General features: G+C 59.6%; 2 protein-coding genes across 3 annotated transcripts; both read right to left on the bottom strand.

Moving 5' to 3' along the window:
* Positions 1 to 438: 438 nt before the first annotated feature.
* On the bottom strand, positions 439 to 10,382 carry CEL (carboxyl ester lipase). The gene is made up of 11 exons (XM_045883446.3): positions 8,223 to 10,382; positions 5,888 to 6,038; positions 5,676 to 5,798; positions 5,294 to 5,491; positions 4,579 to 4,709; positions 4,309 to 4,416; positions 4,071 to 4,188; positions 2,762 to 2,948; positions 2,399 to 2,602; positions 1,324 to 1,521; positions 439 to 983 (listed from the first exon to the last, which is right to left on the bottom strand). The coding sequence occupies exons 1-11, from the start codon at positions 8,286 to 8,288 to the stop codon at positions 569 to 571; spliced, it is 1,899 nt and encodes a 632-aa protein (XP_045739402.1). The 5' UTR covers positions 8,289 to 10,382; the 3' UTR covers positions 439 to 568.
* A 146-nt stretch (positions 10,383 to 10,528) lies between these two features.
* GTF3C5 (general transcription factor IIIC subunit 5) lies at positions 10,529 to 26,760 on the bottom strand. Of its 2 annotated transcripts, XM_045883437.3 has the most exons (11): positions 26,378 to 26,755; positions 23,439 to 23,658; positions 21,953 to 22,151; positions 17,863 to 18,058; positions 16,567 to 16,671; positions 14,911 to 15,025; positions 14,341 to 14,421; positions 14,046 to 14,143; positions 12,983 to 13,065; positions 12,186 to 12,328; positions 10,529 to 11,209 (listed from the first exon to the last, which is right to left on the bottom strand). In XM_045883437.3, the coding sequence occupies exons 1-11, from the start codon at positions 26,537 to 26,539 to the stop codon at positions 11,052 to 11,054; spliced, it is 1,560 nt and encodes a 519-aa protein (XP_045739393.1). In that variant the 5' UTR covers positions 26,540 to 26,755; the 3' UTR covers positions 10,529 to 11,051. The 2 variants fall into 2 exon arrangements, with proteins under 2 accessions (XP_045739393.1, XP_045739392.1); XM_045883436.3 differs by having other exon boundaries at positions 11,062 to 12,328; positions 26,378 to 26,760.
* Positions 26,761 to 27,357: the final 597 nt, after the last annotated feature.

Below are 27,357 nucleotides of genomic sequence, written 5' to 3'. Positions count from 1 at the left end.
CACCTTGTGCTTCTCACCTTCCAGTGTGATGCTCTGTTCTCTCTTCAACACGCATCCAGCTCGAAGCTGAGTCCATTTCTCCTCCCAGGCCAGGTGCCCAGACCCCAGTTAGAACACAGAGGTCGCTGCCCACACCCCAGAGGACTTGGTGCGGCTGGGCTCCACTGGTCTAGGGGAGGCCACAGCCCGCAGAGCCCAGCTCCTCTCTCACCTGTGGCCACCGCCTGCCCTGCCCCCTGGGAACCAGCAGCCCAGGGCGGAGGGACCGGCACCTGAAGCCCAGTCCTGCTCTGACACTTCACTTCTTCAAACCTATTTCCTCCTCTCTAGAATGAGGGGGCGTTCTCCAGACTTCCTGGAGCTTGAGGACTGATGGACACCATGGGGAAAGGCAGTCGGCCCAGCGCCTGGGGCTGCAACAGAGCTGAGAGCCCTGCTTCCTCCAGCTGGGGCCTCGGGAGCAAAGGAAGACGCCAGACAGAGAGAGATGAGGCTTTATTCAGGAAGAGCTCTGGAGGGGAGGTGGATCCCTCGGGTCTCACCCTATGGCTTCTTGGAGTCGAGGACATTAGAAGCCGATGACTATGGGCATCCGAGCCCCCTCAGAGTCCTCCGAGGGGGGCACGGGGGTTGCATCAGAATCCCCCGAGGGGGGCGCGGGGGTTGCATCAGAGTCCCCCGAGGGGGGCACGGGGGTTGCATCAGAGTCCCCCGAGGGGGGCACGGGGGTTGCATCCGAGTCCCCGGAGGGAGGGGCGGGGGCGGCATCCGAGTCCCCGGAGGGGGGGGCGGGGGCGGCCCCATTTCCGGTCACTGTGGGCAGTGCGTGGTAGGTCAAGGTCCAGTAGCGCATGTAATTAGTCCTCAGGTGCTGTTTCATGGAGTTGCGATCCATCTTCTTGGTGATCTCCAGGTAGTTACCACTTTCCACTGTGTAGGGATCCCAGTGTGTGGGCACAGCTGAATGTCCCATGTTGGGGTCCCTGCAGGGAGGAAAAAAGCTGGGTGCGGGCTGGGGGCTCACAGGAGGCTGGAGACCTGTGTCCCTAGCCCATCTGGGCCCTGGCGTGCCTGGACAGTCCTCCACCCTCTGCACTGACCCTTACCATCAGGGTACCCTCACTATATGGTGCCTGGGCCCTGGCTGGGCACATGGAACCCCAAGAGGTGCTGATCTCGGGGCCTGGGCAGTAGCCCCATCCTCCCAGACAGAGGTACCGAGGCTCCGGGAGGCCAATTGTAAGTGAGGGAGCAGGGACTAGAACCCAGGCCTGCAGGACCAGGTGGCAGGGGGCTCTGGGCTCAGCCTCACTGCTGTCTTACCCAGTTCTGGCAAAGTTGGTCCAGTAGGCGATCATGGCCTTAGAGACCGTCCTGTCTTGGGTCCGGTAGCCCAGGGGGCTGGCGAAGGGCTTCCCAAAGACGTACTGGATGTCATCCGCGTGGTCAGCCCCCACCCATTTGGGGTAGGTGGGCATCCGAGACGGGTGGGAGAACATGTAGGTGTAGGTTTTGGCACTCCTGAGGAAGGGAGGGGAGACCACCCAAGTTGGCAAGGTGCTCACCTGGGGCCACCCAGCTCAGGGATGGGCTCCGGAGGGAGCCGTGGAGGGAGCAGGGAAGGGTCTGGGGAATTCCCGCAAGACTCATGAAGAAGCTGGGATCCTGACACCTGGGAAAGGGAAAGCCGTGGGCCAAAGCCACGGATTCGAAGCTTCTACAATTTCAGTTGTGTTTATAATTCACCACTCCAAAACACACTGAGGCAGCTTCCTCTTGCAATTCAGTATCAAGAAAGATCTTTTTTGCTCTGCAAGTGAATTTGTATCTTAATTTAATTGGACAGGTATACGCCCTCGGGTGTTTCTCTTTTTGCCTTGACTGACAGGAAGCTCAGAGCCACATTTATTGCTTAGTTGCTGCAAAGCTTTCGTTCTAGATTTTAGGTATAATACTGTCTTCCTACTTTCCAAGCATTCCTCACTTTTTTTTAATTTCATTGGCTATTATCATATAGTGGTTTTTAATGTGGTCCCAGGCTTAAGTTATTTTGAAAGTTGGTCAAGTTGAAACCCACAACAGAGACCATCATCATCCAGGGTTCTTTCTTCTACACAGCTTGAGGGGTGGAAGGTCAACTCAAGAACTTTTCAGTGGGAAGGACCGTGGGGTGAGGGAAGGCACTCAGTGCCAGGCCAGGCAGAGGACCGTGGGAGGGTTTTGCAAAGCCCCCTGAGGCTGGGAGGTGAGGAGGGTTAGGTCTTGTCAGGCCTGGACAAAGCAGGTGGTGCAGGCCCAGGTGGGGACCCGAGCCACCCTCCCAAGAGGCCTCAGGGCGCAGGTCCACCATCCCAGGTGGGTGGGTCTCCCCAGGGAGCCTCCCTGCCCAGGTCCTCACTTGGCATTGGCTCTGTGCTGGGCCACGGCAAACTCGGTGGGCACCAGGAAGAGGATGTCGGTCTCAAAGTCCACCACGGTCTTCTTCTTGGTCTCTTGGGACGTGTCGTGGGCCCAGGGCTCAGTGTAGATGTCAAAGGTGGCGTTGGCACCCCTGGGCCCCTTGGTGATGGTGAGCCCGCTGACCAGCTTGTAGAAGTCCTCTCTGCAGGGACCACGCCAGCGCTGGACCCTCCACCCAGTGCCAGTGGGAGGGTATCTGCAACCCCACCAGCAAAGGGCAAGGGACGGCCCCCCAACACGGTGCTGACCTCCCGCAGCTGCCCCTGGGCACTGTCCCCTGGGCCCCGCACCCACTGCTTACTTGGTGACCTCCTGCTTGTTCTTATTGATGGCTGGCATGTCGATGCTGGCAAAGATGTGGCCATCCATATTGTTGATGCCTGCTATGTAGTCAACGTCGGTCATGTTGGCGTACAGCTTGACAGGGTCATCGGGGATGAAGTCTCCGTCGACGACAGGGATAAAGCCCAGATAGTGCAGTACGGGATCTGGGTGGGAGAGTAGCCGGCTCGGACTCTCCTGGTACCCACTGCTCCTCCCCTCAGCCTCTGGGGCAGGACTCAACTCCAGCGCCACCTCCAGCCTCCTCTGATCTAGACCCGGCTTCCCGGGCCTCAGCACCACCCACATCGAGGGCGGGATAATTCTATGTCCAGCACCCTGTGGGGTGTCCATCCGCATCCCTCTGCCCTTAGGACACCTGCGGCACCCCCTCTGCAGTTATGACAATCAAAACATGTGCCCTGGAGCCAAACTTCCCAGGCCGAGGAGCACTGGTCCCCCGGAGCCCAGGGCTGTCCTCCCTCCAGCCTCTGGGAGGAAGACGAGGACCGACGGAGAAGGAGGCACCCCCTCTCGGGGCTGGGCTCCAGCGTGTTCGCCAGAAACTGTGAGGTCCACATTGCCCTGCAGACCCCTGAACTGGCCCCGAAAGGACCGTAGAGCTGGCTCCGGGCAGGTGGAGGCAGTGGCCTTCGAGAGGCTCAGCCCGGCGGGTCTTCCTTCCCGTGCGCGCCGGAGGAAACAACTGGTTTGCATTTGGGGCCACGTGTTCGCTTGGCTTCCGCTTTGCTTATGGTTTCATGCGCATCAGGTAAAGATGCAAATGATGGGGCCTCTGACTTAGCATCAAAAAGTTGGCAAGAGCGGACCCCAGCCTACTGCGCTGATGAGGTCCCCGGCATTCCGGGGTACACAGGAGCAGAGCCGGGAGGGCCGCGTGCTGCCGTGGGTGCTCAGTGGGTGAGTGTTCACTGCGTGAGTGGCAAGAAGAACAAATGACCGTCTAGGACAAAGGCTCTCGGTCTTGGGTCCATGAACCTCCCTAAAATTGTGCACAAATGACCACAGATGCGTGTCTTGTCGGGGGCTGGAGCCCACATGTTCATCAGCTTCTCCAAGGGGTCGTGACCCACGGGGGATAAGAAGAGAGAACGGCCCTCCTCCTTACCAGACTACAAGGGTGCTCATGGCAGCAAGCTGCCTAGGGACACCAGCGATCTGGGGACAGGGCCAGCCTCAGACCCGGCAATTCCTCTCTTCTCCAGGAGCATGGCCGGCCCTCTCCCGACCGGGAGCCCCCCCAGGCTCCCCCAGCAGCCTCCACTCACACTCCCTGCCTGCCAGGGGCAGCTTATAGGCCAGCGTCAGGGCACGGGGGTCGGTAATCTTCAGACACTTGGCCATCCTGGAGGTATCGTCCAAGGGGCAGCCCACCTTCTCAGCGATCTGGAGTGGGGGTGGGTAGGCAGGTGGGTGAGGCCAGTGCTCTGGGCAGAGGGTGATGGAGTCCAGGACAGACTGGAAAAGAGGGAGGCCCCTCCCCTGCCCACCACAGCTCCTCCTTACCCTTTTGGCCCAGAAGAGGGGCTGCTTCTGGATGGCCCAGGGGCACACTGCCACACCACTCTGGCTAATGGCTCGCCGGATGAGGCCCTTGTTGTAGGGAGAGAGGGTCTGCAACACACAGAGGTCCTGTCACCAAGGCCTCGCCGCACCTGCCCACCCTGGGCTCGGCCAAGGACACCCCACACATCAGTTCCAGCCCCTCTCCTCCCTGCTCCCATTGGCTAGCTCCCACACACTTCCGGGCAGGTCCACCCTCCGGGGCCGCCAGACCTGCAGAGAAACGCTGGCGCCTCCAGCTGACTCCCCAAAGATAGTGATGTTGTCGGGGTCCCCCCCAAAGGCTGCAATGTTCCTCTTCACCCAAGCGATGGCCATGTGCTGATCCCGAAGGCCATAGTTACCTGGGGGCAGGGTGGGGGATGGGCCTTCATCAGGGCCAGGGCCTGGGCCACACAGGGTGAACAATGCACATGGGTGGGATGAGAATGCCCTCGACTGCACGGAGACCCCGGCTGAGCACCAGGATGTTGAATGGTGGGTCCCCTGGAGGCTGGCCGGGTGGGGTGCTGGGGCAGGTGGGGGGCTCAGGCTGGGGGCGGGGGCGGGGAGCAGGAGGACCAGTCTGCTCTTTTCTCTCCCTCCCTGCCACAGCCCCCCTTGTCTGTCTGTGGCTCCTTGTTGCTGCCTTAATTTCTCATCTTCTCTCTCACTGGCTCCCTGCACCTGCTCCGCTGGGCCTCTGGGTCCCACTCTGTCTGTCAGTCTGTGGGCCTCTGTTCTTTCGCTACAGCTGCCAAGGGGCTCCTGCATCTCACAGCGCATCTCCAGCTCCCTGGCTCTGCAAATAGGATTCTGGACCTTTCCAGGGGCACTGGCAGGAGCTGTTCAAGCACGATGGGAGCTAAGGCTCACCCCCGCCGAGCCCAGAGCTCACAGGGGTGGGCGCACTTCCTCCCCTCCCCAGTGCCCAGGACACCCGGCGGACCTGGCAGGTTGGCGTCCCCAGTGCTGAGGAAGCCCAGGGGGCCGACACGGTAGTTGAAGGTGACCACAATGACATTGCCCCGTGTGGCAATCTCCTCCCCGTCGTACAGGTAGTTGCTGAGAAAGTTGGCCCCGTGGCCCGCCCCCATGAGGAAGCCGCCTCCGTAGATCCAGATCATGACGGGCAGGTTCCGGGAGACTAAGGCAGAGCAGAGCAGACCCAGTGACCCCAGATGCACCCCACCACCACCACCCCGGCTTCCCTCCGCACCCTGTGCTGATTTCACGGAAGTTTGGCTCTGGAGCCCCCCCGACACAAGGGCAGGGCCTGAGTCTCTAGCTGCTTGGGGGCGTGCTGCAGGGTGTGGGGAGGGTGAACCCACCTTCCTTCTTGCCCTGGGGGACCCAGATATTGAGGTAGAGGCAGTCCTCCTCCCCGAAGGTGTTGTCCTGGGTGATGGTGGCCTGCAGACACCGCTTCTTGAAGTCCTTGGCCTTCAGGGTTCCTGCGGCCGGCCAGGGGGATCGGTAAGGATGGCAGCCACCCCACGGCACCCCCAGGCACGGGGCCTCACCAGCCCCTGCCCGCTCCCACCTTGCCAGCCAGGGTGCTTCTGAGGGTTCTCCAGGGCCTTCGGGGGGGCGGCGAAGGGGATGCCCTTGAAGATGTCGACATAGTCACCAAAGAGGCTGAGCTTCTTGTTGACGCCCTCCACGAAGCCTCCTTCCGTGTACACCGCGCCCAACTGGGGGTGGAAGCCGAGGCTCAGGAAGGCCCAGGCGGGTCTCCCGAACGGGGCTGGGGGGCAACGTGAGCAGGCCCCAGGGTGCCCCGAGGTTCCCCAGAGACAGCTTCAAGGAGGGGCCAACGTGCACCTGAGCCCTGCCACCTGCCACGTTGCTAGAAGAGCAGCTTACCGCCTTGGTCCCGGCCCCCGAGGGTGTCCTGCTCCCTGAATCTTGGAGGAAGCTGGGTCAACCCGTGTGTTCCCACTCCAGGGAGCCTTCCAAGTAGGCCAGGAGAGGTGGGGTAGAGGTTTGGATCTCGGCTATGGCCACCTAGCTGTGACCATGAGGCTGTTTCCCCGTCTCTAAGATGGCCCGTTTGCTCCCCTTGTGTCCCCCTTCCCCCAGGGTCCAGCTGGCCTGGAGTCGGTGGCCTGGTGACTCACAGCCCTTGTGCTCAGTGCTGAGAAAGACCCCCGCCCCCCAGGCCGTCAGAACCACGGCTGTGTAGCTAGCCCTCGCCCTGAGCTGGGCCCACGCAGCCAATGCATCCGGTCTGCATGAGGGTCCTGGGGGCTGGTGCTCATCTTCCCATTGTCCCAGAAGGGAACTGAGGCTCTCCTGCTTGAAGTCACCCTGTGGGAAACAACTGTCTAACCTCAGAGCCAGGCTCCCATCCCCTCCCAGGGCTGCCCCCCCAGCCTTCGGGTCCCATGGCAGGTGTCTGCTTCCTGGATCTCACCTGTGCTCCGTCCCAGGGAGCCAAGGACAGGGCAGCTCCGCACCCCCAGGCCCAGCTGGGGTCCCAGTGCCCTGTAAGGTCTAGGCTAACAGGGAACCGGGGAGGAGGACAGAACAACTCCTGCCAGGGGCCTCAGGGTTGGGGCCAGGGGCAGGTGCAGCTCTGCTCCCCCACCCTCACCCCCGCCCCATCTCTCGGCTCAGGAGGTGCAGCCTTGTTTCAGGCCTCCAGGCATCTTTTCTTTCTTTCTTTCTTTCTTTCTTTTTTTTTTAAGATTTATTTATTTGAGAGAGCGAGAATGAGAGAGAGAGAGAGAGAGAGAGAGAGAGAGAGTACATGACGGGGGGAGGGCCAGAGGGAGAAGCAGGCTCCTTGCTGAGCAGGGAGCCCGATGTGGGACTCAATCCAGGGACTCCAGGATCATGACCTGAGCCGAAGGCAGTCGCTTAACCAACTGAGCCACCCAGGCGCCCCTCCAGGCATCTTTTCTGACAGGCTTCCCAGCTGCTGGGATGGGGCAGCAGGCCAGGTCAGTGCCTGGGGACTGGGAAGTCACCTCTCAGAACTGAGACTGGCCTGAGGGCCCTGGGTGAGGGGCAAGGTGGGGAGGGTGGCACTGGCTGCTGGAACAGCGGGGAGAAATCCTGGTCTTCTCTGCCCTCAGAGAAGCCCCCCTCCCCCGGAGAGTGACCTCCTCCTGGGGGCAGCAGGGGCCCAAGGCCAGCACCTGAACCTCTGGGGCCAAGCGGCAGGCCCCAGGGCAGCTGGGACGGAGGCAGCAGGAGGAGGGTGGACACCACGGGGCCACGCGTCTGTGGGGTTTCAATCCTGCAGCCCCTTCCCTGCCTTGTTCTTCACCCCGGGCAATGGTGTACCCGCCCCGGGCAGCCTCCTGACTGGCCAGCAAGCAGGTGGGGACCTGCTGCTTGGGACATGGAGGTTACCCTGGGAGCCAGACTCCGGAGTTTTAGGTTTCTGTTCAGCCACTGGTGGCTGTGTGAGCTTGGGCAAATTGCTCGTCTGCTCTGGGCCCGTCTCCCCTTCTGTGAAAAGGGGACATCGACATCTCTAGAGAGGAAAGAGCCAGAGGGGTGTTGGGTTCCTAGACTCAGCAAATAAAGATTGAGGACTCCCAGTTACATTTGCATTTCACATAAATTGACTTTTTTTTTTAGTATATCCCAAATACTGCATAGAAGATACACACCGAAAACTTCTCGTGATTTGTATGAAATTCAGATTTAATGTGGCATCCTGTATTTTATCTGGCAGGCTGTCATATGAATGAGAATATACACAAAACATGAAGTGCCCAGGAAATGCCATTTTGATTGTTGGGGTCTCTTTCTCAGACTGGCTCTTCTGGCCAGTGACCCTGTCTTCCCTCCACTGTGCCCTCTCCCGTTTCCAGGTCTCGCTTAGGGAGAGGAGAGAGGGGCCCCTCTGCTGGGCCCTCGCTTACCTTTGCTGCGCTCACTACCGCCCAGCAGCAGGTGAGGCCCAAGACGACCAGCCCCAGGTGCCCCATGGCATGCGCCTGCCTGTGTGCGTCCCTCCCCTCCGGCCCGCAGGGATTTATGCGGCTGGAGCTGGCCGGGAGTCCAAGGTAGCAGCTGTCCGCAGAGGCCCCTTTTCCCTCCTCCCACCTGTGCCCCTTCCTCCAGGCTGGCCACACTCCAGGCAGAGTACCTGGAGCCAGGACACAGCTGCTGTTTCCAGCTAGCCTCGGGCTGGGCCAAGGTCACACAGTGGGGCACACGCATGTGCACACACGGCGCGGTGCCAGGCTACCTTTCCCAGGGCTGGCTGCCCCCAATGCCGTGTGCCACCGCGCACCTGCGCAGGTTACTGCCTACCTGGGAGTGGAGGCAGATGGCACAGGACCGAAGGTCGCCAGGCCGTCGGCTTGCCTGGGTGAACAGCGCCCTGCATTCTGGCTCACTGACTTACAAGGACTTGGCTCTGCCCTCAGAGCAATGGGCACGTTCGGTCTCCGTGGCCCGCCTGCCACCCAGCCCCAGCTCAACAGAGGAGCTTGTACGGGACCGGGCATGTGACTTCTGGGCTGTGCGCTGCGCACCACTGGTCAGCTGGCGGGGTTGACCCTTGTTACCACGGGCCCGCTGGGTGTGCAGTCTGAGCCAGGTGTGGGGGCCCAGAGCAGCACAGACGACCCTGCCCTTGGGGGTGGGGGAGGCCTCACACGCAGTCCACGTCCTGGGATGGGAAGGCAGGAGGCTCGGGCAGACAAGGGAAAGGGGGAAGTGGGGCTCCAGCCCAGCCTCGAGGGCTTCCTTAAGGAAAAGGAAAAGCCGGGCCTTCTGGCCACAGAAATGGGCCCCGCGAAGACCCTGGGGCAAAGCCAAGCAGAGACGGAGACCGACCAACAGAGAGTGGAAGGGACAGAGACCAAGAGCGTCAGAGAGCGGGAGGGAGAAAACTGAGCACAGAAGTAGGGGCGGCACAAAAGCGGCCACTGCTGTCTCCTGTGGCTGTGCAGGACTCTGGTCACCGGAGTGACTTATTAGAAAAGGCAGGCCACCACGGACAGGACCTGACATGGTGCCTTTGAGTTCTGCTGCCGCTGGGGTCATGGCTCACGGCTCAGAGGCTGCTCAGACCCCACCGCACAACCACCTCTAGTGAGGGGGACGCACTCAGGAGCCAGGGGACAGCGGAGCCCCGTGAGGCCAACAGCCCCGCAGCCTGGGCGCCGGCAGGCCCTCTGCTGCCCGGGAGCGGCACCTTGGACACAGGCCACAGCCCTGCTACCATCGTGCCCACTGCCGCCACCAAGCCTGCCTGCCTGCCTGCCAGATCCAAATCTTCTGTGACGCAGAGTGGAGAGAAGCTGGAGAGAAGGTGGGGAGGGGTGGGGAGGGGTGGGGAGAGGTGGGGAGAGGTGGGGAGAGGTGGGGAGAGGTGGGGAGAGGTGGGGAGAGGTGGGGAGAGGTAGGGAGAGGTGGGGAGAGGTGGGGAGGGGTGGGCAGCTGCGGGTGGGAGGGAGGAGTTAGGAAACCAGGAAGGGGCTCGTGTGCCTTCAGCTGGGCAGTGTGAGGACGACGAGGGAAAGAGCCTGAGCCCCCACCCTGGACAAGGACAGGGAATCGTTAACCCATGCCTTCTGTCCAGCTCTTCCAATTCTGAGAACCTGTTCTACAGAAAGTTATTCTGAATATGGGGGAGGAGACCCCTCCTGGTCCCCAGCAGCAGGGAGCGGGGCCATCGTGGGCAGTCAGCCTGGCAGCTTCCCCTCTACAAGGCAGGTGGCCAGGACTAGCCACTTTAGGCCAACTGTGAGCCACTGGGGCTCCTGATCTGTCCCCCAAGGGGGCTCCCCAGGAGCCTGGGCAGCAGACGGGCTTGCCTGAGGCATCGGACTTTAGAATTAATGTGACTTGGGGAGCTGTCACACTAGGTGGCCCAGTCCGCTGGCTGAGGAAGGGGGTGACCGGGTTCACCTCTGGCTCAGGCTGCTCTGTAGGACTGTGGCACGGCTGTCCCCTGGCACAGGTGGGAGTGCTCCCCAGGGAGGACAGCCTCCGTCCCAGCAGAATCTGCACTGCCTCCGGTTTCACACCAGGGAGCTGGGAGGCACCAGGGTCTGCGTCCCCATGAACTTCTCAAGAACACATCTGGAGCAGTAAGGGATGCGCGCGAGGCTGCAGGACACTCTGGGACCTGGCATCTGGGGTACTCCCAGCTGCTCTCACCCAACCTGTAAGAGGAAACTCTCCTCTGGCTCCGACCCCCGCAGTGAGACACCACTTTCTCCTTGGGAAAGTGTATTTGGTAAGAACAACTCCAGCTGAGTCCCAAATGGATGGGATCCAAACCCAAGGACAGTCTTCGCCCATCTGTGACCACGGACCAGCTTCCTCGCTGGTCACCAGTCATCAGCTCCAAGGCGAGACCACCCTGCCCCTGGCCACATCCTCTCCACCTCCAGCTTCTGCTGTCCTCAGCCAGAGAGAGGTGCTGGGCACCAGCTCAGCCTGCTGGACACTGGGCTGGCTCACAGCTGCGAAAAGCCAGGTCATACCCTCTGGGGATGTCCCCAAGCACCCAGGGCCGGAGGGCAGTCCCATGCTGCAGGTGTCACGGGCAGACGGGCAGGACCACGGTCAGCTGAACCCAGTGCTGGGACCCCAGCTTTCCTCGGTGGCGGGGTGGGGGGGCCTCCTCGGGCCGCTCTGGTTACCATGGGCAGCAATGGGGAGACACGGCTTGCCCCGGTTCCATCACCAGTCATGCATGATCAAGGATGCCCAGCCTCGGGTGCAGGGCTGTGTCACACGTAGTCCAGAATCTCTGTCTCCATCTCATTGTCGCTGCCATCGGATGGCTTGAAGTCCTCCTCCTCCTCTTCCTCGTCCTCCTCATCTTCCCCAGACTCGTACGTCAGGGGCTCTTTCCCCCTGTCGGCCTTGGCTGGGCTGGAGAAGAGAGCTGGGGCCAGGAAACAAGGCCATGTGTGGAGCACAGGCCTCCTGGGTGGCCCCCAGACCAGCTACTGCTGGCCTCAGCCTGACAGAGGTGCCGGACAGCCCAGCGTCCAGACCAGCAATCAGGCTGCTGGAGGCCCGTTTACGACGGGTGTCTGGGCTCAGGCCCCAGAGAAGCTGCCTGGGGAAGTACAGAGGGCCGGGGGGCCTGGCACTCTACAGCGTAACAAGCACTTCAGGGGAATACGGAAGCCAACAGCTTTGCAAGCCACTTCCCCATAGGAGGCTGGGTGGCTTCACGGGTCCAAGGGGCCCCGACAGTGTGCAGGACGTGCTGTGTGAGTGCTTTTTTCTGGGGAGAGGGTCCAGAGCCTCAAGCCGATTCTCAGATGGAGCCGGGTCCCAAATGAGGCTGAGAGCCCCTACTCCCGTCAGCTCCGTGGAGTCCGGCGGGGTCCGGGAGGAAGCCGTGAGAGGGGCCCTCTCGCTCACGCCCCCCGCCCCATCAGACCTGCAGACCAGCGAGTGCTCCCTTTCCCTCACGTCCCCCTACCGCCGGCCAGCGGCCAGGGCTGCCTGGTCCGGAGAAAGGGGCAGCCCGTGGGGGGGTGACAGGCCCCCCACACCTGCTGCCCCAGCTCTCCCAGTGCAAGAAGACAGGCTGGATGCGCCCACAAATGGCTGGAAGAGGTAGGGGGGTGTCAGGGCACAAAGCGGTGGTTCCAATGGCGGCGCCAGCCCTGCTCCAGCCCTGCACCAGCCCTGCTCCGGCCCTGCTCCGGCCCTGTGCCGGCCCTGCTCCAGCCCTGCTCCAGCCCTGCCCTCCGGGCCTGTCTCCACCCAGGGAGAGGCAGGCAGCCTGGGAGATCTGGCTCCCGGCGGGATGATTCCACTTGGGTGTAATTTCTTGGGGAGCAGGGCCTTTAGGGATACTTGCTCTGTCCCAGAGCAGGGCCCCCCTTCACCCTGAGCGCTCTCACCAGGCCTCTTGGAGCGGATGGTCTGCCGGATCATGAGGGACATCATGTCCCTCAGGTCATCACTGGTCTTGGGGAGGCACCAACCATCTCGCTCCGTGCAGCAGTTCTCAGCCCCGTCGTTGCGGTGAATGATCCTCTGCAACCTGGGGGACGGGACACAGCGTTTCAGGATGGGCTTCTGCCGACAGGTGCCGTGAGGGTCTGGCAGAAGTGGGGCAGTGCTGGGAACAGTAACACTGGGACAGCCATGCAGAGGGCCAAGCGCAGCACTGAAGAACACCCATGGAAGCCGGCCCCTCGCGGCGGGGGTCCTGACTGGTGTGGCCCCTGCCTCCAAGCTGCACAGACGGTGGGGGATGGCCACGCGAACTTTCCTGCGAAAACCCCGGGTTCTCACCTGACTCGAGCTGCGTCTAACGAGCTCCCGTCTCTCCCCATCCCAGCGCCCCCCACCCCCTTTCTAAACATTACTAAGAACAACTGGCTGAGAGGCTGGGAGGTCGCTAGGACTCCAGTGTCGGCCAGGAGACTCAGGAACCGTGTCCCGAGCCTCCATGTGCGTGACGGAGGAGGGGGCCGCAGGTCTCTGCCCTGCCCAGTGTGGCGGATCGGGGGGTACAGCCCAGGCAGACCCCGGAAACCGCTCCCGCAGGCAGACGGAGGTGCCCCCAGCCCCCGCCGCCCAAGCCAGGGCTTCCGACCGAGGCCGAGAGCCAGCGGAAGAGCAGCAGGGAAGGCCTTGGTCCAGAGCCCCACCATCCCCCACCCCCTGACGCCTCAGGGTCCCTCATACGTACTCTTCCACGTTCAAGTCACATAACTGGTAGAACATCTGTCGATAGGGTGGCAAGGCCCCCTCCCGGAAGACGTAGACCGAGTCCTGGGCAGAGGACAGCAGGACAGGACAGCGCGTTGGAGCTCGGAGCTCTCCCCGGCCGGTCCGCACCTGGCGGGCCTGGCTCCCCACCGTCCCCCGGATTCAGGTGGTGCAGACACGCCAGGGGCCAGGAGGAGGCGTGCAGAGGCTCCGACGCCCCTGACTCTAGGACCACGAGCCACATGGCCAGCCACGTGTTATGGCATGGGCTGTCACGCCAGCTTTGCGAGCCTTCTGCAGTCTGCCCTCGTTCCTCGCCACCTCCTATCAACTGGCCCTGTTCTGTGGCTTCCAGACGCCCCCTGCTGAGGAGCAGGGCTTACCGGGTGTCTGTTTTCTAGAGGTAGGGATGGTGGCCTGAGTGAGAGTGCTTGAGGAGGGAGGACGGCCACTGAGGCGAAGACGTGGCGGCCCTCCTAAGAGGACACCGATGGTGCCTGTCTCCGTGCCCCTCTGTGCCCCCCTGCATGAGGCAGCCGAGCCAGGGGGATGGGGGGGACCAGACAGCCCAAGCGGGTGAAAGGCCCATAGACTCCCACCTTCGGGTGTGCCAAGGACCCCGCAAGCCTGTGAGGGGTCCTGGGACTTGGCTGCCAGCACCCCGCCCCGCCCACAGCGGGGGGCCCGCGGTCTGCCGTGGCTCCGCACACTCCTGCGCACCCCAGCCGGCCCATCCGGGCAGCGGCCACGGGCTCACAAAAGGCAGCCACGCACAGCTGCTGGTGTCACCTGTCCCTCTGGGAGACATGCCCAGATGGTCCTCAGTGCCCACTGCCCACACCGAGCTCTCACCGCGCTTCCCAAGGCCGTCCTGGAAGGCACCGGTGGGCAGAGCTGCCCGTCAAAGCCCTTCCCGGTGGCCCAGGGACTCTGGGAGCGAGTGTGTGCCCAGCCTGCCCGTGGGGGTTGCCTCCTCTCCCCCGTCCACTGCACCCTCAACCGGGTGGGCGACTGCTCTCCTCTGGGGCTCAGGGGGCACCCACCTTGAGCTTGTACTTGTTGGAGGTCGATTTCCGCGTGCCGGCCATCCCCGACGGGCCCAGGCCCTGCTTCAGGTCATGCATGGTGACAGGCTGGCTGGCTGTGGGGGGACAGCAGCAATACTTTGGAATACAGGGGGATGTTTCTCCCCACCCCTCCCTGGCGCACTGGCCGGCAGCGCCCTGGAGCGGCCCCTTGGGAAGCCCCACCGCACCTCACAGTCCAGATGCCCACCTTCCTCGCGTCTCTGTGCGGGCAAATCAGTCCCGATCCCACAGGGCAAGCAGAGGCACTTACGCATCTTTTTGACGGTGATGGGAAGGCTGTAGTTGTAGGTGCTGCGCTTGGCCTTGACGGGCATGTCACTCGGGGCGTAACCTGCAGGCGAGGAAGGGCGTGTCGGGCGCAAGGGGGTGCAGAGCCCCTTCTCGCAGACAGAACTGGCTTTGCGCTATCGGCGCACCAGGGTTCCCTGGGGCAGGCTCCTGAGAAAGGGACGCCAGGCCCCCCCGCACCAGTTGTCAGCAGGCACCATTCCAGCGCCAGCCACACAGGACTGCGTGGAGTGGCTCACCACGGGCCCAGGGACTGGACGCGTACGGGGTGCCTGGCCCCCACCGCAGGAGCCGGAGTAAGTGGAATAACTGAGTGGATGAAGAACGGGTTCAGTAGCTTGAGGGCCAACGGTGGAGCCAGGACTCAAGCTGGGACCCTCATTTCTACGCTATTCTGCAAAGACCTCGCCAAGGAGCAAAGGCTTTTTCGTCTTCACCACATGGATACATTCTTATTTCAAAAGAGAATGCTAGCAGCAGAAAGCAATTAAGAGAGAGAAAGACAGAAAGACAAGGTTTTAGTAATTTTTACCGTATTTCATTCCACAACGAATTCGGAAATCAAGGACTTGATAAATCTTGGCGTCTGGGTTTTTTCGGGGATCGTACCCATATCGGATCCACAGGCTTCTCCAGGGCCCTGTTATCTGGAGACAAAAGGCAGGAGTGTGAAGTGGGGCCTCCCTCAGGGATGCAGGGCCGGGACGGGGCAGCTGAACACCTCAAGAGTTGGGGACACAGCTCTGGAACCCCACCCCGGCTCTGCTGTGTGCGGTTCTTGGGCAGGTCACTTGGCCTTTCTGAGCCTTGGTCTTCCTGCTGGAGGTGAGAGGAGCCCCATTTCCCATCGCTTCTGTGAGGATTACAAGAGGTGATGCCCCAGGAGCCTTTACCACGCCGCCTGGCACACAGGAGGTGCCCAGGGAGCGTTTCCGCCATCCCAACGGGTGGTACTCCTGAGGTCCTTATGTCTAGAAAGCCAATGCTAAAAGACAGCGGCTCTTGGAAGTCTGGGGTCCGAGCACAGGAGGGATGAGCCTTCCTTGTGCCCCCACCTTGTGCCCCACCTGTCATCACCATCATGGTCACATCTCAGGCTTGCCTCCCCAGGGCTCCATGCGGGGACCCCTGGCAGGTAGGATGCCTTCCTCCAGCGCCTTTGGGAACCTCAGTAATGACACCTCATCCCCAGGCCCTTCTGGACTGAGCCCAAGGTGGATCCGCCTCTCCTACCCCCACCCCCACTCAACCCAGGTAGAATGAGCCAAGGCTGGTGGCCCTGTGGTTAGGGGGCCTGGGTTCTGCAGCCTAACAGGCTGGGGTCCCAAGTGGCTCTGTCATGTACTGGCTAGAGGACCTTGGCACATCAAGTCACCTCTCTGAGCCCCAGCTCTGCCTCAGAGGTAAGAAGAGAATCCTGCTGCCACCCCCCAGGGAGGGGAAAAAGGATATAATAGGTACACAGCACTTAGCCCCAGCACCTGGTCCTTAGAGCATTCTTTTTTTTTTTTTAATTTTATTTATTTATTTGAGAGAGAGAATGAGATAGAGAGAGCATGAGAGGGGGGAGGGTCAGAGGGAGAGGCAGGCTCCCCGCTGAGCAGGGAGCCCGATGCGGGACTCGATCCTGGGACTCCAGGATCATGACCTGAGCCGAAGGCAGTCGCTCAACCAACTGAGCCACCCAGGCGCCCTCCTTAGAGCATTCTTAATATGAGATCATTTAAAAATGTATAATCTCTGGGGCGCCTGGGTGGCTCAGTCGTTAAGCGTCTGCCTTAAGCGTCTGCCCTCGGCTCAGGTCATGATCCCAGGGTCCTGGGATCGAGCCCCACATCGGGCTCCCTGCTCAGCAGAAGCCTGCTTCTCGCTCTCCCACTCCCCCTGCTTGTGTTCCCTCTCTCGCTGTGTCTCTCTCTGTCAAATAAATAAATAAAATCTTTAAAAAAAAAAGTATAATCCCTTTATTTAAAAGTTACATAATTACTCTCTAATCCTAAAATCATTCCAGTATGGCTAGCGTTACTAGGAGGCCGTGGAGGGCCTTCCTGGGGCTGTAATAAGCCCCCTGGGGCGGGGAAGGGGGGGTGCTGGGACAGGGCCACCTGCTGTTGCTGTAGCTCTGAGAGGTCAGATTAGCAATCAGGGCGCCCCTGGTGGGAACCAGGGCAAGAGGCTGGGCACTCACCATGTAATAGGCCACGAAGGGCAGCAAAACCTTGAGTTTGTCAGGGTGGACGCTGATGTTGGCCTTGACAGCGTTTCGTGACCAGATGGGACGGATTTCAAACAGCTGGGGAGTCAAGGCAGAGACTGAAATGAGCACCGGCAGCTTCCCGCCTGCCTGGCTCAGACTCTCCAGCATGGTCTGGTCCCCAGCAGACCCTTCGGGAGAGGAGTTGGTGGAGAGCAGGGCAAGGAGCAGCCTCTAGGAACTGCTGCACCCACTCACTGGTCCCTGCCTTCTGAAGCGGGGACCGCAAGAAGCGGGGACCGCACACCCAGCCTGGGTCAGGTGTGGCTGCAGGGCCTGGGCATCCTGAAATGACCACAAAGGACACGGTCTCTGCCCTCATGCAGCTCACAGGACAGTGGGGGAGGCAGACGACCAAAGGAGCCAGAGCAGGGCCAAGAGGGGGACATGCCAGAGTTCTGGGACCCTGAGCCCCAACCTAGAGGGTGGAGTCTCAGTTGGGATGTCGTGAAGGCTGAAGGGGATGGCCTGGCCCAAGGGAGGACTGCAGGAGGCCAGTGTGGCTGGAGCGTGGGGGGTGCCGGGGGGCCAGGCCAGGGACTGGGCTGTGTCTGGAGGACTAGCAGGGCCCTCGGATAGTGGTCCCCCATGGCTCCCCTCCAGTGACCAGTGACTGCTGGAAACTGGTCAGGTGTCCACACAGTCTCTTTAAGAAATAACCACCCCCCGCCCAAGGGAACAGTCGGCTTCAGCAAGGGCTGAAGCTCACGAGCTCACTCACGAGCCTCCGTGAGTAGCAATGTGGCCTCGCTGAGAACCTGCCGTCCATGCCTGTGCAGGCATGAGCAACAGAGGCCCCCGCTGGCTCCTCCCAGGACCTGCCAGCCGGGGCGCAGGCAGAAGGCCGCTCTGTTCCCTCCAGCACTAACAGGATAAAGCATCAGGGGGCATACGGTAGGTACTCCATCTGGTTTCTTGCCACCAATGATGGATAAATGAAAGTTTCCTGAAACCCAGAGCTCCACTGTGAAGTCACGAGCAGACAATGCACCAACTGCTTCCCATCCCTAAGGGATCTCTCAAGAAAATTCTAAGAAGTATTTTCAACCTTGGGAATGTAGGGCTTATACTGGCGTGGCTTTGAGATATGACATCTGGAGACGAAACATTCCCATGTGCCGATGAGCCAGTTTTAAAAAGTCAGTACAGCCATTTGCAGAAAGAGGGAAGGGCCCCGCTGGGTAAACGGGAGGTGGTCAGTGCAGAGGTGGGCCCCGGGCTCGGGCTCACCTTCCTCAGCTCCTCCTCCACCTTCCGGTCCAGGGGGTTGGTAGAGATCCTCCTCCACGTCTGGACTGCAGCCTCCAGCGGCTGCGTGGGCACCTCATCATCCTCAAAGTTGACAAAGATGGCATTGTGGGGGCGCCGGGCCCTGCTCAGGCCAATCAGGTTCTCGCCTGAGACGGGGGGGTTGTTGTAGCCTTCCCTGCAGCAGAGAGAGCTGGGGTGGGATGGAGCACCTCCAGGAGGACCCCAGGCACAGGCCTCCCGGACCAGGCAGCGAGCCCACGAGTGGGTGCCTTTCCCCAGACGCCGGGTGACGGGTTGGAGGAGAACCTTAGCACCTGTGTTCTCCGGCTGACGGCCGGGCAGGGGCAGAGGCAGCGACTGCTACCGACAGCTCAGAGAGGCCCTGGGGCCCGGAGCTCGCAAGCCGGGAAGCCAAAAGCGGTGCAGCTGCTGGTCTCACAACCGCACCGCATCACCCAGGGCACCGGACAGCCCGTGAGGAACGGAACACCGTCAGGCAGGGGTGGGGAGGGAGGTGAGGCGCAGGGACACAGGACACGCTCGGTCAGTTATCAGGCAACACCCACCCTAACTGATGCTTACGACTCACTGCCTTAAGCCTCAAGACAACCTTACGAGGAAGGAACCAATTTCCTACGAAGTAACCGACAGCAGCTAGAAACCTACCTAGAGGCAGAGCTTACACGGACAGAGCTGGGACTCTGGGCCCTGTGAACCCCATCCTGCCACCCTCTGACAGAGCATGTTTGGCCCAGAAGCATCTGGACAACAGCTGGGTGAAGAGAAGACGGACATTACTGAACAGCACTATCCTGCAGCACAGGGGTCAGAAGTGGGGGTTCTCGCGCCGGCTACGCTTAGGCCTCCTCTGCCGGCGCCAGGCCAAGATGCTCAGGTGGTTACCTCATTTTAATGGTGGGATGTCAGGGCGCCTGGGGGCTCAGTTGGCTGAGTGTCTGCCCTGGGCTCAGGTCATGATCTCAGGGTCCTAGAATCAAGCCCCCCATCGGGCTCTCCTCCCAGTGGGGGGTCTGCTTCTCCCTCTGCCCCTCCCGCAGCTCGTGCTCTCTCTCTCGCATAAGTAGATAAACAAATCTTTAAAAAAAAAGTTGGATGTCAGAAATGTCCAGAAATGTCAAGCTTATACTAAAGCAGGGAGGACAGTCTCAAGAAGCCCCACAACCCATCATGAGCGTCAATAATTATCACCACACGGCCAATTCTGTTTCATCTGTACCCCACTCCAAACGCACGAAATTATTTTGAAATACGTTTTTTCACCTTTTTTAAAAGGATTTTTAAAAAGATTTATTTCAGTGGGGGGGGGGGCAGAGGGAGAGGGAGAGAGTCTTAAGCAGACTCCGTGCTAGTGAGGAGCCTGACAGGGGGCTTGATCTCACAACCCTGAGATCATGACCTGAGCGGAAACCAAGAGTCAGATAGATGCTCAACCAACTGAGCCACCCAGGCACCCCTTGAAATACATTTTAAAGTATGTTCTGGACATCACACATTTTCATTCAGGTGATTATTACCTTTTATTTATTTCATTCTATTTTTTTGAGGGGGGAGGGGCAGAAGGAGTGGGAGAGGGAGAATCTTAAGCAGGCTCCACTCCCATCTTGAACCCAAAGCAGGGCTCGATCTCATGACCCTGAGATCATGACCTGAGCCGAAATCAAGAGTCAGACGCTTAACCAAATGAGCCACTCAAGTGCACCCAGGTGATTACTACCTTTTAAATTTGTTTCCATTCTACCTTAATTTTCTACAAGAGTAGAAACCATCTGCATATTTATAAAGGACACGCTGGAAAACAAAATTACAAAGACGAGAGCAAGTTTGTGCCTTTTTTGTAAAGTGACCCCATCAGAAACCACCCCGAACAGGTGTAATATTACCCTGTCTTCAAAGACATGCCCAAGACCCTGAAGAGCCCCCAGAGGGAAGGCCCCGGTGGCTCACTCCACCCCAGGAAGCCCACTGCCAGAGCAGCAGCAAGGGGTGGGCCTGCCAGGGCCTGTCACCACAGGGAAAGGGCTCCTTGGCCGCCTCGCCGACTCCCCCACTAACTTCCTCAAGGAGGAGGTACCCCTGTCAGGCCAGCCTCCCAGCCTCTCCTCTGCCCACGGTCTTGCAGGAGGCTCAACTTCCCTGGACCCATGGAGGGGCCAGCAAGGCTGCGGCCCGACCCCCCGCCCAGCCCTGGTGTACCCAGGAAGGCCAGCAGAGCAGAAAAATTGATAGTAGCCCTGGGAAAAAAGGCAGGTTCTTTCCATTTGCCGGAACATCGATAAACCACATGGGGAGGAAAAAAGGGCGTGTGGTCCAAGGGCAGCCAGCCTTTCTCCCTTGTCCCTCTCCCAGAGGCCGGGGAGCAGCTGCCTACAGGTCCCACAGGACAGAGGGGTGACTCAGCTGCTCCAGCCCGTACCAGGGCTCAGCAGCACAGAGGGGTCTAGTTTCCCTTATGCATTTTTGTGTCTGTTTCTGACTCTGAGGGGAAATAATCAAAGCATTTCAGAAATATGCAAATCGTCTCTCTCCCACCTAAAACTCCTGTGCGGAGTATCACACACGCAGAAAAACCCGTCACCCCACGTGGAGGGCTTCGGCCAGGAGAGGTGCGGCCCAACCTTATCCACTTACACAGTTCTGTCATACTCTGCCCCTGGAACCACCACTCGCTCCTGTGGTCGGAAAGGGCTGCGGAGGGGGCCGCGGATTCAATAGGCCTGAGCACCACGAATGGAAGCTGCCAGGCGGCCTGCTTCTGGCTGGGGAAACTGAGGGAGGACTGGCACCGGAAGGCGCAGGGGAAGCCGGATCTCTTGCTCGTCCTGGCAAGAGTGCGGCAGGTTCGTGTGAGAACACAAGTCCTTCCCCGTGGATGGGCACGGGGCATGCTTTCTCGACGATGCGCTGGGAAGCTGAGGCTGGGCAGGTGTGGCAAGCGGGGGAGAGGTGCCAATCGCAGAAGCTGGTGCCACAGCTGGGCCTCCGCTGGAGCGCTCGCGCTACTTTGGGCTGTGTTTGGAACTCTCCGTATTTTTTTAAGGGAAGAGAACAATACACCTTCTCCTTAGGATCAAATCGAAGCCCCTCACCATGGTCTGTGAGACCTATCGCTCTCCCAGGCTCCCTCTTCAACCACTCCTTCGCAGGCGCCAGTCCCCTGGTCTAGAATGTTCTCCCTGGATTTTCATGTGCCTGGCTCTGTCATCACTCAGGTCTGTTTCAAATGTCCCAGCCCTTCTGAGGGACAGGCCCTGAGCCCTCACCCAACTCACTGCCCCTTACGACCCACATCCCTTTGATCTCCTCTAAGACATGCATCTGGCCACGGGTCCATTGCTCCCTCCTGGTCCACTCATGCTCCATCCAGCTCCCCACCCAGCCCCGCGTGGACCTCATCTGTTCTCTGCTGATGCAGGGCTCCAAGGAGTGCCCCAGGGCCACAACCCGTGGTCAGCACTTGTTGATGACAACATGTAGTGAGGGAAGAGAACATTCTCATCCTCCCACCCCTCTACAGATAACTGCTCTGGGCCCCATCTTCCAGATTTTTCTAGGTTTCTATTGTCATGCCACAGTTTATTTTTATATCCCAGAATGTGCTCCTACACCTGCTTTTTTCATAGAGGAAGGTACCCTGGGCAAGTGCCACATCAATCCACGAGCCTGCTCTCACATGCTGCATGGTGTTCCCTGGCCTAGAAGGACCATAAATTCATCAGCCACATCCCAATTAATGGACTTGTTTATTCTATCAAGCTCTGCCAGGCACTCACTGTTCTAAGTATTTCAAGGTACATACGTTTGGGCATGAGTCTTCCGAGTCTTAAGGTGACATCCTGATTCCCTCTCTGTAGAGTGGGAGCTTTAAGCAAGGTCTATGTCACCGGGTACGCTGCTTCTGGGTGCACAGGAGCCACGGGCTTGCAAAGCCAGCAGTACTAACTGCCTGACTCAGGAGTGGCGGAGTTGAGCCTGGGACCGAGGCCCTCTGACCACAGGGCCCTTGCTCTGAACCCTGATGCTGCAGGGGCCGGGGGGTGGAGGGGCTTACCGGTGCTGCGTCTCTGGTCGATAGAAATAGTCCACTGGGGTGTCCAGCCGAGAGAAGATGGGTGGGGGGATGTAGAGCGGCAGCTCTTGGTGGAAAAAACTCTCCTTCTCAGGCTTGAGCATGAGCACTTTGTCATACATGGACATGTGCCTGCCGCCAGCCTCCGTGTGCACGGCCAAGTACTGGAAGTCGGACATTCCTGGAAAGAGGCGGCCAGATGGCAGACACCCCATTACACCCTCCCAGGAACTGGTGACTGCTGTGCATCGACACCCACACATTCTTGGAGGTGCCAAGGGAGCCGTGCAGCGGGCCATGGGGGTGGGAGCTGAAACAGCACCCTTGGAAATACTTCTGTGCACGCGACTCTGCGCACTTGGGAGTCTCCCGGAGGGGCTGGGGGAGGAGGGGGCGATGTGGTGCCTGAGGGTCCAGTCTAGTCAGCGCTTCTTGAAACGTAGAGTGCACGACTCACCTGGGACCTAGCTAAAGGCTCTGGGATGCTGCACATCAGACAAGCCCCCAGGACCGGCGCTGCTGGCGGGGACGGAAGGTGAGCGGCAGGATGCCGGCTCAAGCAGACAGATGGAAAATGCATCACGGGAAGACCTCGCACCAGGAAGGACTGTCCTCTTTGGGGAGCACCGCATGCCACCAGAACGACTGACGTTCAAAATGCCCAGCTCAGGGGTTTCATCCCGTTCCACTTTCCAGCCCCTCTTCTCCATCTGTGCTCTCTGCAGATTCTCCTAGAACTGCAGCTGACACTGCATTCCTAAGGCTCACTAGTAATCTACCAAGTGCCTCCTGCATGCGTGAACTGGCCCTTTAACGGCATCCCCCGGACCCCAACCCTTCGCGAGGGCCTGAGGAACCCAGGGTCCCACACTGGATGGAGAAGTGCCCGAGGCTGAGGGAAGCTGAGCACCTACCCAAACAAACTGGCTCTTTCTTTCTTACCCACCCCACCACACCCCTTACCACCCCTCACTGGGGTTCCGTATGGGCAGCAAACTGATTGAGGACCCCAGGGAAGACACCCAGTTGGCTAAGAGTTCAAGGGAACATGAGGTCCCAAGGGGCTGAGGTGATCTGGGAAGGCTTCAGAGAAAAGGCAAGATTAGCATCAGTCAAGACTCAGAGAAGTTTCCAAAACACTGAGGGTCAAAAATTGGAGACCTGCTAACCAGTTTTATTTGGCCCTACATGATGGCCTTAAAAATTAGGGGACTATTCATAGAACGTCAGCTTTTCGTAAGAATGCAGGAGATGGAGCAGCAATGGGCCCCCAGTCCATTGAGAGCTGTTGCATGGAGGGAGGAACGCGTGCCTCTTGGAGGGGGCCTGCACTGTCCCGCTCTGCTCATCCCCTGCCCTCATTCCTGGGCATAGACTGGCCCCCTTCACTGTGTGGATGACCCACAGAGCACCTGTAGGAACGTGGATGCAGGTCCTAAAACAACCCAACGCAGTAAGTGGCAGTTACCTTGAAATTTGTAAATGGTGGAGATGGTGCCAAGTATCTCTATGTCAAATGTGACCTTGGGGTGGGGCTCAGGCCCCGGCACCTCCCTCTGCCGCCTGGTCTTCCTCCTGATGCGGAGCAGCAGGCTGCTGGTACTGAAGCGGTTGGCGCACACTGGGTGGCAGTAAGGGTCCTTGGGCCGGAAATACAGCTCCAGCCTCTTGGTGGGGTCTGCGTAGATCTGTGGCGAGGCCAAGGAAAACTGTGACCAGTGGGCAGCTAAGCGGCTGGCAGAGAGCTCTCTCTCACTCCACAAAAGCCTGAGAGTGACCCAGCTGACAAAGGGAGGCCAGGGGGCTCCTGGTTCATTCTGAGCTTTTAATTCTCAAAAGACCCATTTTTCCAACCCAAGTATCTTAGTTTTTATCTAGTAGGGAAAATGAGGATAGTCTCTTCCTTCCAAGAGGCTGGAAAGCTAGACGATAACCGTCAGCTAAGTAGAGCACCCCCACCCAAGTGCTGGTTCAGCGCGGGGACTCATGCGCCTCCCCTGGCGACGTTCGTGGCAGTCTTCTCACCCGAGTCTTCCACAGAGGAACCGAGGCTGGCAGGGTGGAGTGGCTTGTCTTGACCTTCCTACCCGAGGCACTACCTGCCCAAAGGGTCTTGCTATTCAGTCTCACGTGCAAATGTTTCCAAGTCCAAAGGAACTGAAATCAATTAGTAACAAGCACTTTGGCTCTGACTAGCGTCACTTATCCTTTCCAAGCCTCCGTTCCTTCTCCTTAAAATGGAGATAACAAACAGTACCTACTCACAGGACTGTAACAATGATTAAATGAATCACTGAATTGTTGACTATGCAACACGCTGTCTGGTGTCTAGCTCGTGGTGAATACTCTACAAGTCACGCACCCACGAGTGCTTGCCCCACATGAAGTGGGAGGGACACAGTGTCAGCTCTGTGCACATGAAAGCCCAACAATGCTCATGGGGCCAAGAGCGTCTGCCTTCTAGCCTGCTGGCTCCCCAACACTAAGCACACAGCCTGGCCCTTAGGAGATGCTCAGGAAACATCGAGGGAAAGAAGGGTAAAAGGAGCCCCAACCTTCAGGAATCCCTTCTCACGAGACACGGATCTATGAGACCATGAGGCTGGGAATAACCCCAGCTGTGGGCCTGGCAGAGAAGGTATACAAGCAGCATGAATGGGACGAATCGATGGCCAGTCTCTTCCAAAAGGCTCACACTGTAGTCAGATACAAATATCCCTGGGGTTAGTGAGAGCAAGGGTCCCGTCAATGCCGAGGTAGAGTAAGTCAGAAGACTAACTGGGCCTCTATGGCATCCTGTGCTTAATGACAGGTTTTCAGTATTCATTAAGCATGAGGAAGCAGCAGGTAAGAGTTCAGACTTCAGAGGGGAGACATGCATGAGTTCAAATCCCCACGTGAGAGTTTGTTTGACCCAATTTTTCCTACCTGAGTCTTCATCTGAAAAAAGGGAAAAATGGTACCTAACTCCCTAGGTTGTTGTGAGGATTCAGTCATGCATCTGACAAATATTTTGGAAGAAGGTACTATTAAAGATGTTAGGACTGCAGGAGTAAACAAGAGAGACAAGGTACTGCTCTCATGGAGTTTACAAGCTGAGAGCAAGCGGCCAAGACAGACAATAAAACGTATTAAAACGTAATTTCAGATTGGAATTAACAGGTCGGGGCTCCCGGGTGGCTCAGTTGGTTAAGCATCTGCCTTTGGCTCAGGTCATGATCCCGGAGGTCCTGGGATCAAGCCACTGCTCAGCAGGGAGCCTGCTTCTACCCCCCCCAACCGCCCTCCCCCCATGCACGATCTCTCTCAAATAAATAAAATCTTATTTATTTATTTATTTATTTGTTTGTTTATTTATTTATTTGAGAGAGAGAATGAGAGACAGCACAAGAGGGAAGAGCGTCAGAGGGAGAAGCAGGCCCCCCGCTGAGCAGGGAGCGGGATGCGGGACTCGATCCCAGGACTCCAGGATCATGATCCGAGCCGAAGGCAGTCGCTTAACCAACTGAGCCACCCAGGCGCCCCTCAAATAAATAAAATCTTTAAAAAAAGGGAATTCATAGGTCGAGAAGGCAGATACAAACTACTAGAGGCCACTTTGATTAGGGTAGTCAGAGGACTCCCTACGGAAGAGACATTTCGAGATCTGGTGCATGTAAATCACCTCCCCTGAGCCTTGCACCAGGTAAGAAGTCATCCCAGCTCCCTCATTTTCCCGGAGACCTTGAACAAACTGCCTCGGTTTCCTAGTAAAATGCGGACAATGCCCTTTGCTACCTGGCAGGGTTCTAATGAGGATAGAATGTAAGTAAAGCACCTGGTACCGAAGAAGCTGATGGTCATTACCACCTTTAATTTTTTTTTTTTTTTAAGATTTTATTTATTTGACAGAGAGAGAGCACAAGCAGGGGGAGCAGCAGAAGGAGGGAGAGAGAAGCACACGCCCCGCTGAGCAGGGAGCCGGACGCTGGGATCATGATCTGAGCCAAAGGCAGATGCTTAGCCGACTGAGCCACCGAGGTGCCCCCCATTACCACCTTCAACCGCAACAACACAACACCCGGCCCCCTCTCCTGTTAGTCAACGATTCTTAATCTCCCGCGCCTGGGTCTGCTCCTCCGTGAAGGAGGCAGTGGCAGCCCAGCACGTCGCGGGGGCTGTGGCTCCCCGGGTCCCCGGAGGAGGGGACGGAAAGGACACGCCGCCCCTCCCTGGGGCTCCACTACAGCCTCTCCCCGCTGCTCCCAGGGAAAAGCATCCCCGCGGGCGCGCAGGCGGCAAGTCCCCGCCCACTGGCCGCCCCGAGCCCGCCCCCAGTTCCGTTGCCAAGGAAACCACACCTCCCCGGGTGGCCCCGAGACTCGGCCGCTCCCGCGGTCCCGGCCACTCCCCCATCCCGCGCCTCACCCGGGAAACGCCCTCCTCGCCGCCCAGAGTCCGCAGCATCTTGGGCACGTCGCGCACCACGCCTGGGTACTCCACGCACACCATGCGCCGCTCGCGCCGCAGACCCACGGGGACCGCGATCCTCGGCGCCGCGTCAGCCGCGGCCGCCGCCGCCGCCGCCATCCCTGCCAGGCTGGCCCGGCCCGCCGCGGTCCGTCCCTGCGGGCGCTCCTAGCGGCCTCGCCGCGATGGTTCCGCGAAAGAATCGTTCCGGGTAGCCTCGCCGCTCGAGTTTCTCTACACCCCTGGGCTCAGCGAGACTCGAGGCCTCGGAAAGCAAAGGCCCGAGGTCAGACCCCCCAGGCTTCGAGGTGAAGGACCGCCTGGGTCCTCAATTTGGGGTGTAAAAAGAAGAGGGTGGCTCGAGGGGCGGGGCAAGGGCTTGTCGCTCTTAGCAACCCGCGAGGGACCCGGAGGCTGTGAGGCACCGCCCAGCTCTCGATTTCAGCCAATGAAAACCCGAGGGCCGACGGAGCGCCAGGGGTAGCCTGCTTCCTCCCCTTCTCTCGCTAGCGCGTAGATTTCAGCCAATGAGGAGGCAGAACCGGGCCGGGTCCCCGCCCCCTTCTGGGGCTCCTTCCAATGACGGCTCGGGGGCGGGCTCAGGCACACTTCCGTCCCGCCCTCGGGTGTGGGCCGATCCCGGGGCTGAGTGGGTTTCCGGCCGACGTCGGCCGAGGGGTTTCCGCGAGTCTCTGACCCTGGTCCTGCCGGCCGCTCGGGGAAGGCTCTTCCCGCGGCGCGCGGAGGCAGATGCGAGCGGGAGGAAACCGCTTCGAGTGCTCGCCCCACCTCCACGCACGGAAAACCCCGAAGCGCCCTCGCCGCGGAGCTCGGGGAGGAAAGTGGGCGTCCGTCCCTCGTTCCCTAGTTATCAAGCGCGTGCTATGTGGGGACAGAACTATGGGGAGCAAAGTGGGGACGCGAGGGGTCGGAGGTCG

Source organism: Mirounga angustirostris, unplaced genomic scaffold (genome assembly GCF_029215605.1).
Source record: "Mirounga angustirostris isolate CCGP_5_RB_7025 unplaced genomic scaffold, mMirAng1.0.hap1 SCAF_15, whole genome shotgun sequence".
Taxonomy (NCBI): domain Eukaryota; kingdom Metazoa; phylum Chordata; class Mammalia; order Carnivora; family Phocidae; genus Mirounga; species Mirounga angustirostris.
This window is presented reverse-complemented; position numbering and strand designations above follow the sequence as displayed.

Bases quoted from the DNA above. Each gene is read 5' to 3' on its own strand.
- CEL (XM_045883446.3), bottom strand. From the start codon at position 8,288: ATGGGGCACCTGGGGCTGGTCGTCTTGGGCCTCACCTGCTGCTGGGCG. The intron at 6,039-8,222 runs GTAAGCGAGGGC...TTCCACCCCCAG, and splicing joins CGGTAGTGAGCGCAGCAAAG to TTGGGCGCGGTGTACACGGA. The intron at 4,710-5,293 runs GTCCGCCGGGTG...CCCTGCCCCCAG, and splicing joins TGGGGACGCCAACCTGCCAG to GTAACTATGGCCTTCGGGAT.
- GTF3C5 (XM_045883436.3), bottom strand. From the start codon at position 26,539: ATGGCGGCGGCGGCGGCGGCCGCGGCTGACGCGGCGCCGAGGATCGCG. The intron at 14,422-14,910 runs GTAAAAATTACT...CCTCGCCTGCAG, and splicing joins TCGTTGTGGAATGAAATACG to GTTACGCCCCGAGTGACATG. The intron at 12,329-12,982 runs GTACGTATGAGG...CCCGTCCCCCAG, and splicing joins TGTGACTTGAACGTGGAAGA to GTTGCAGAGGATCATTCACC.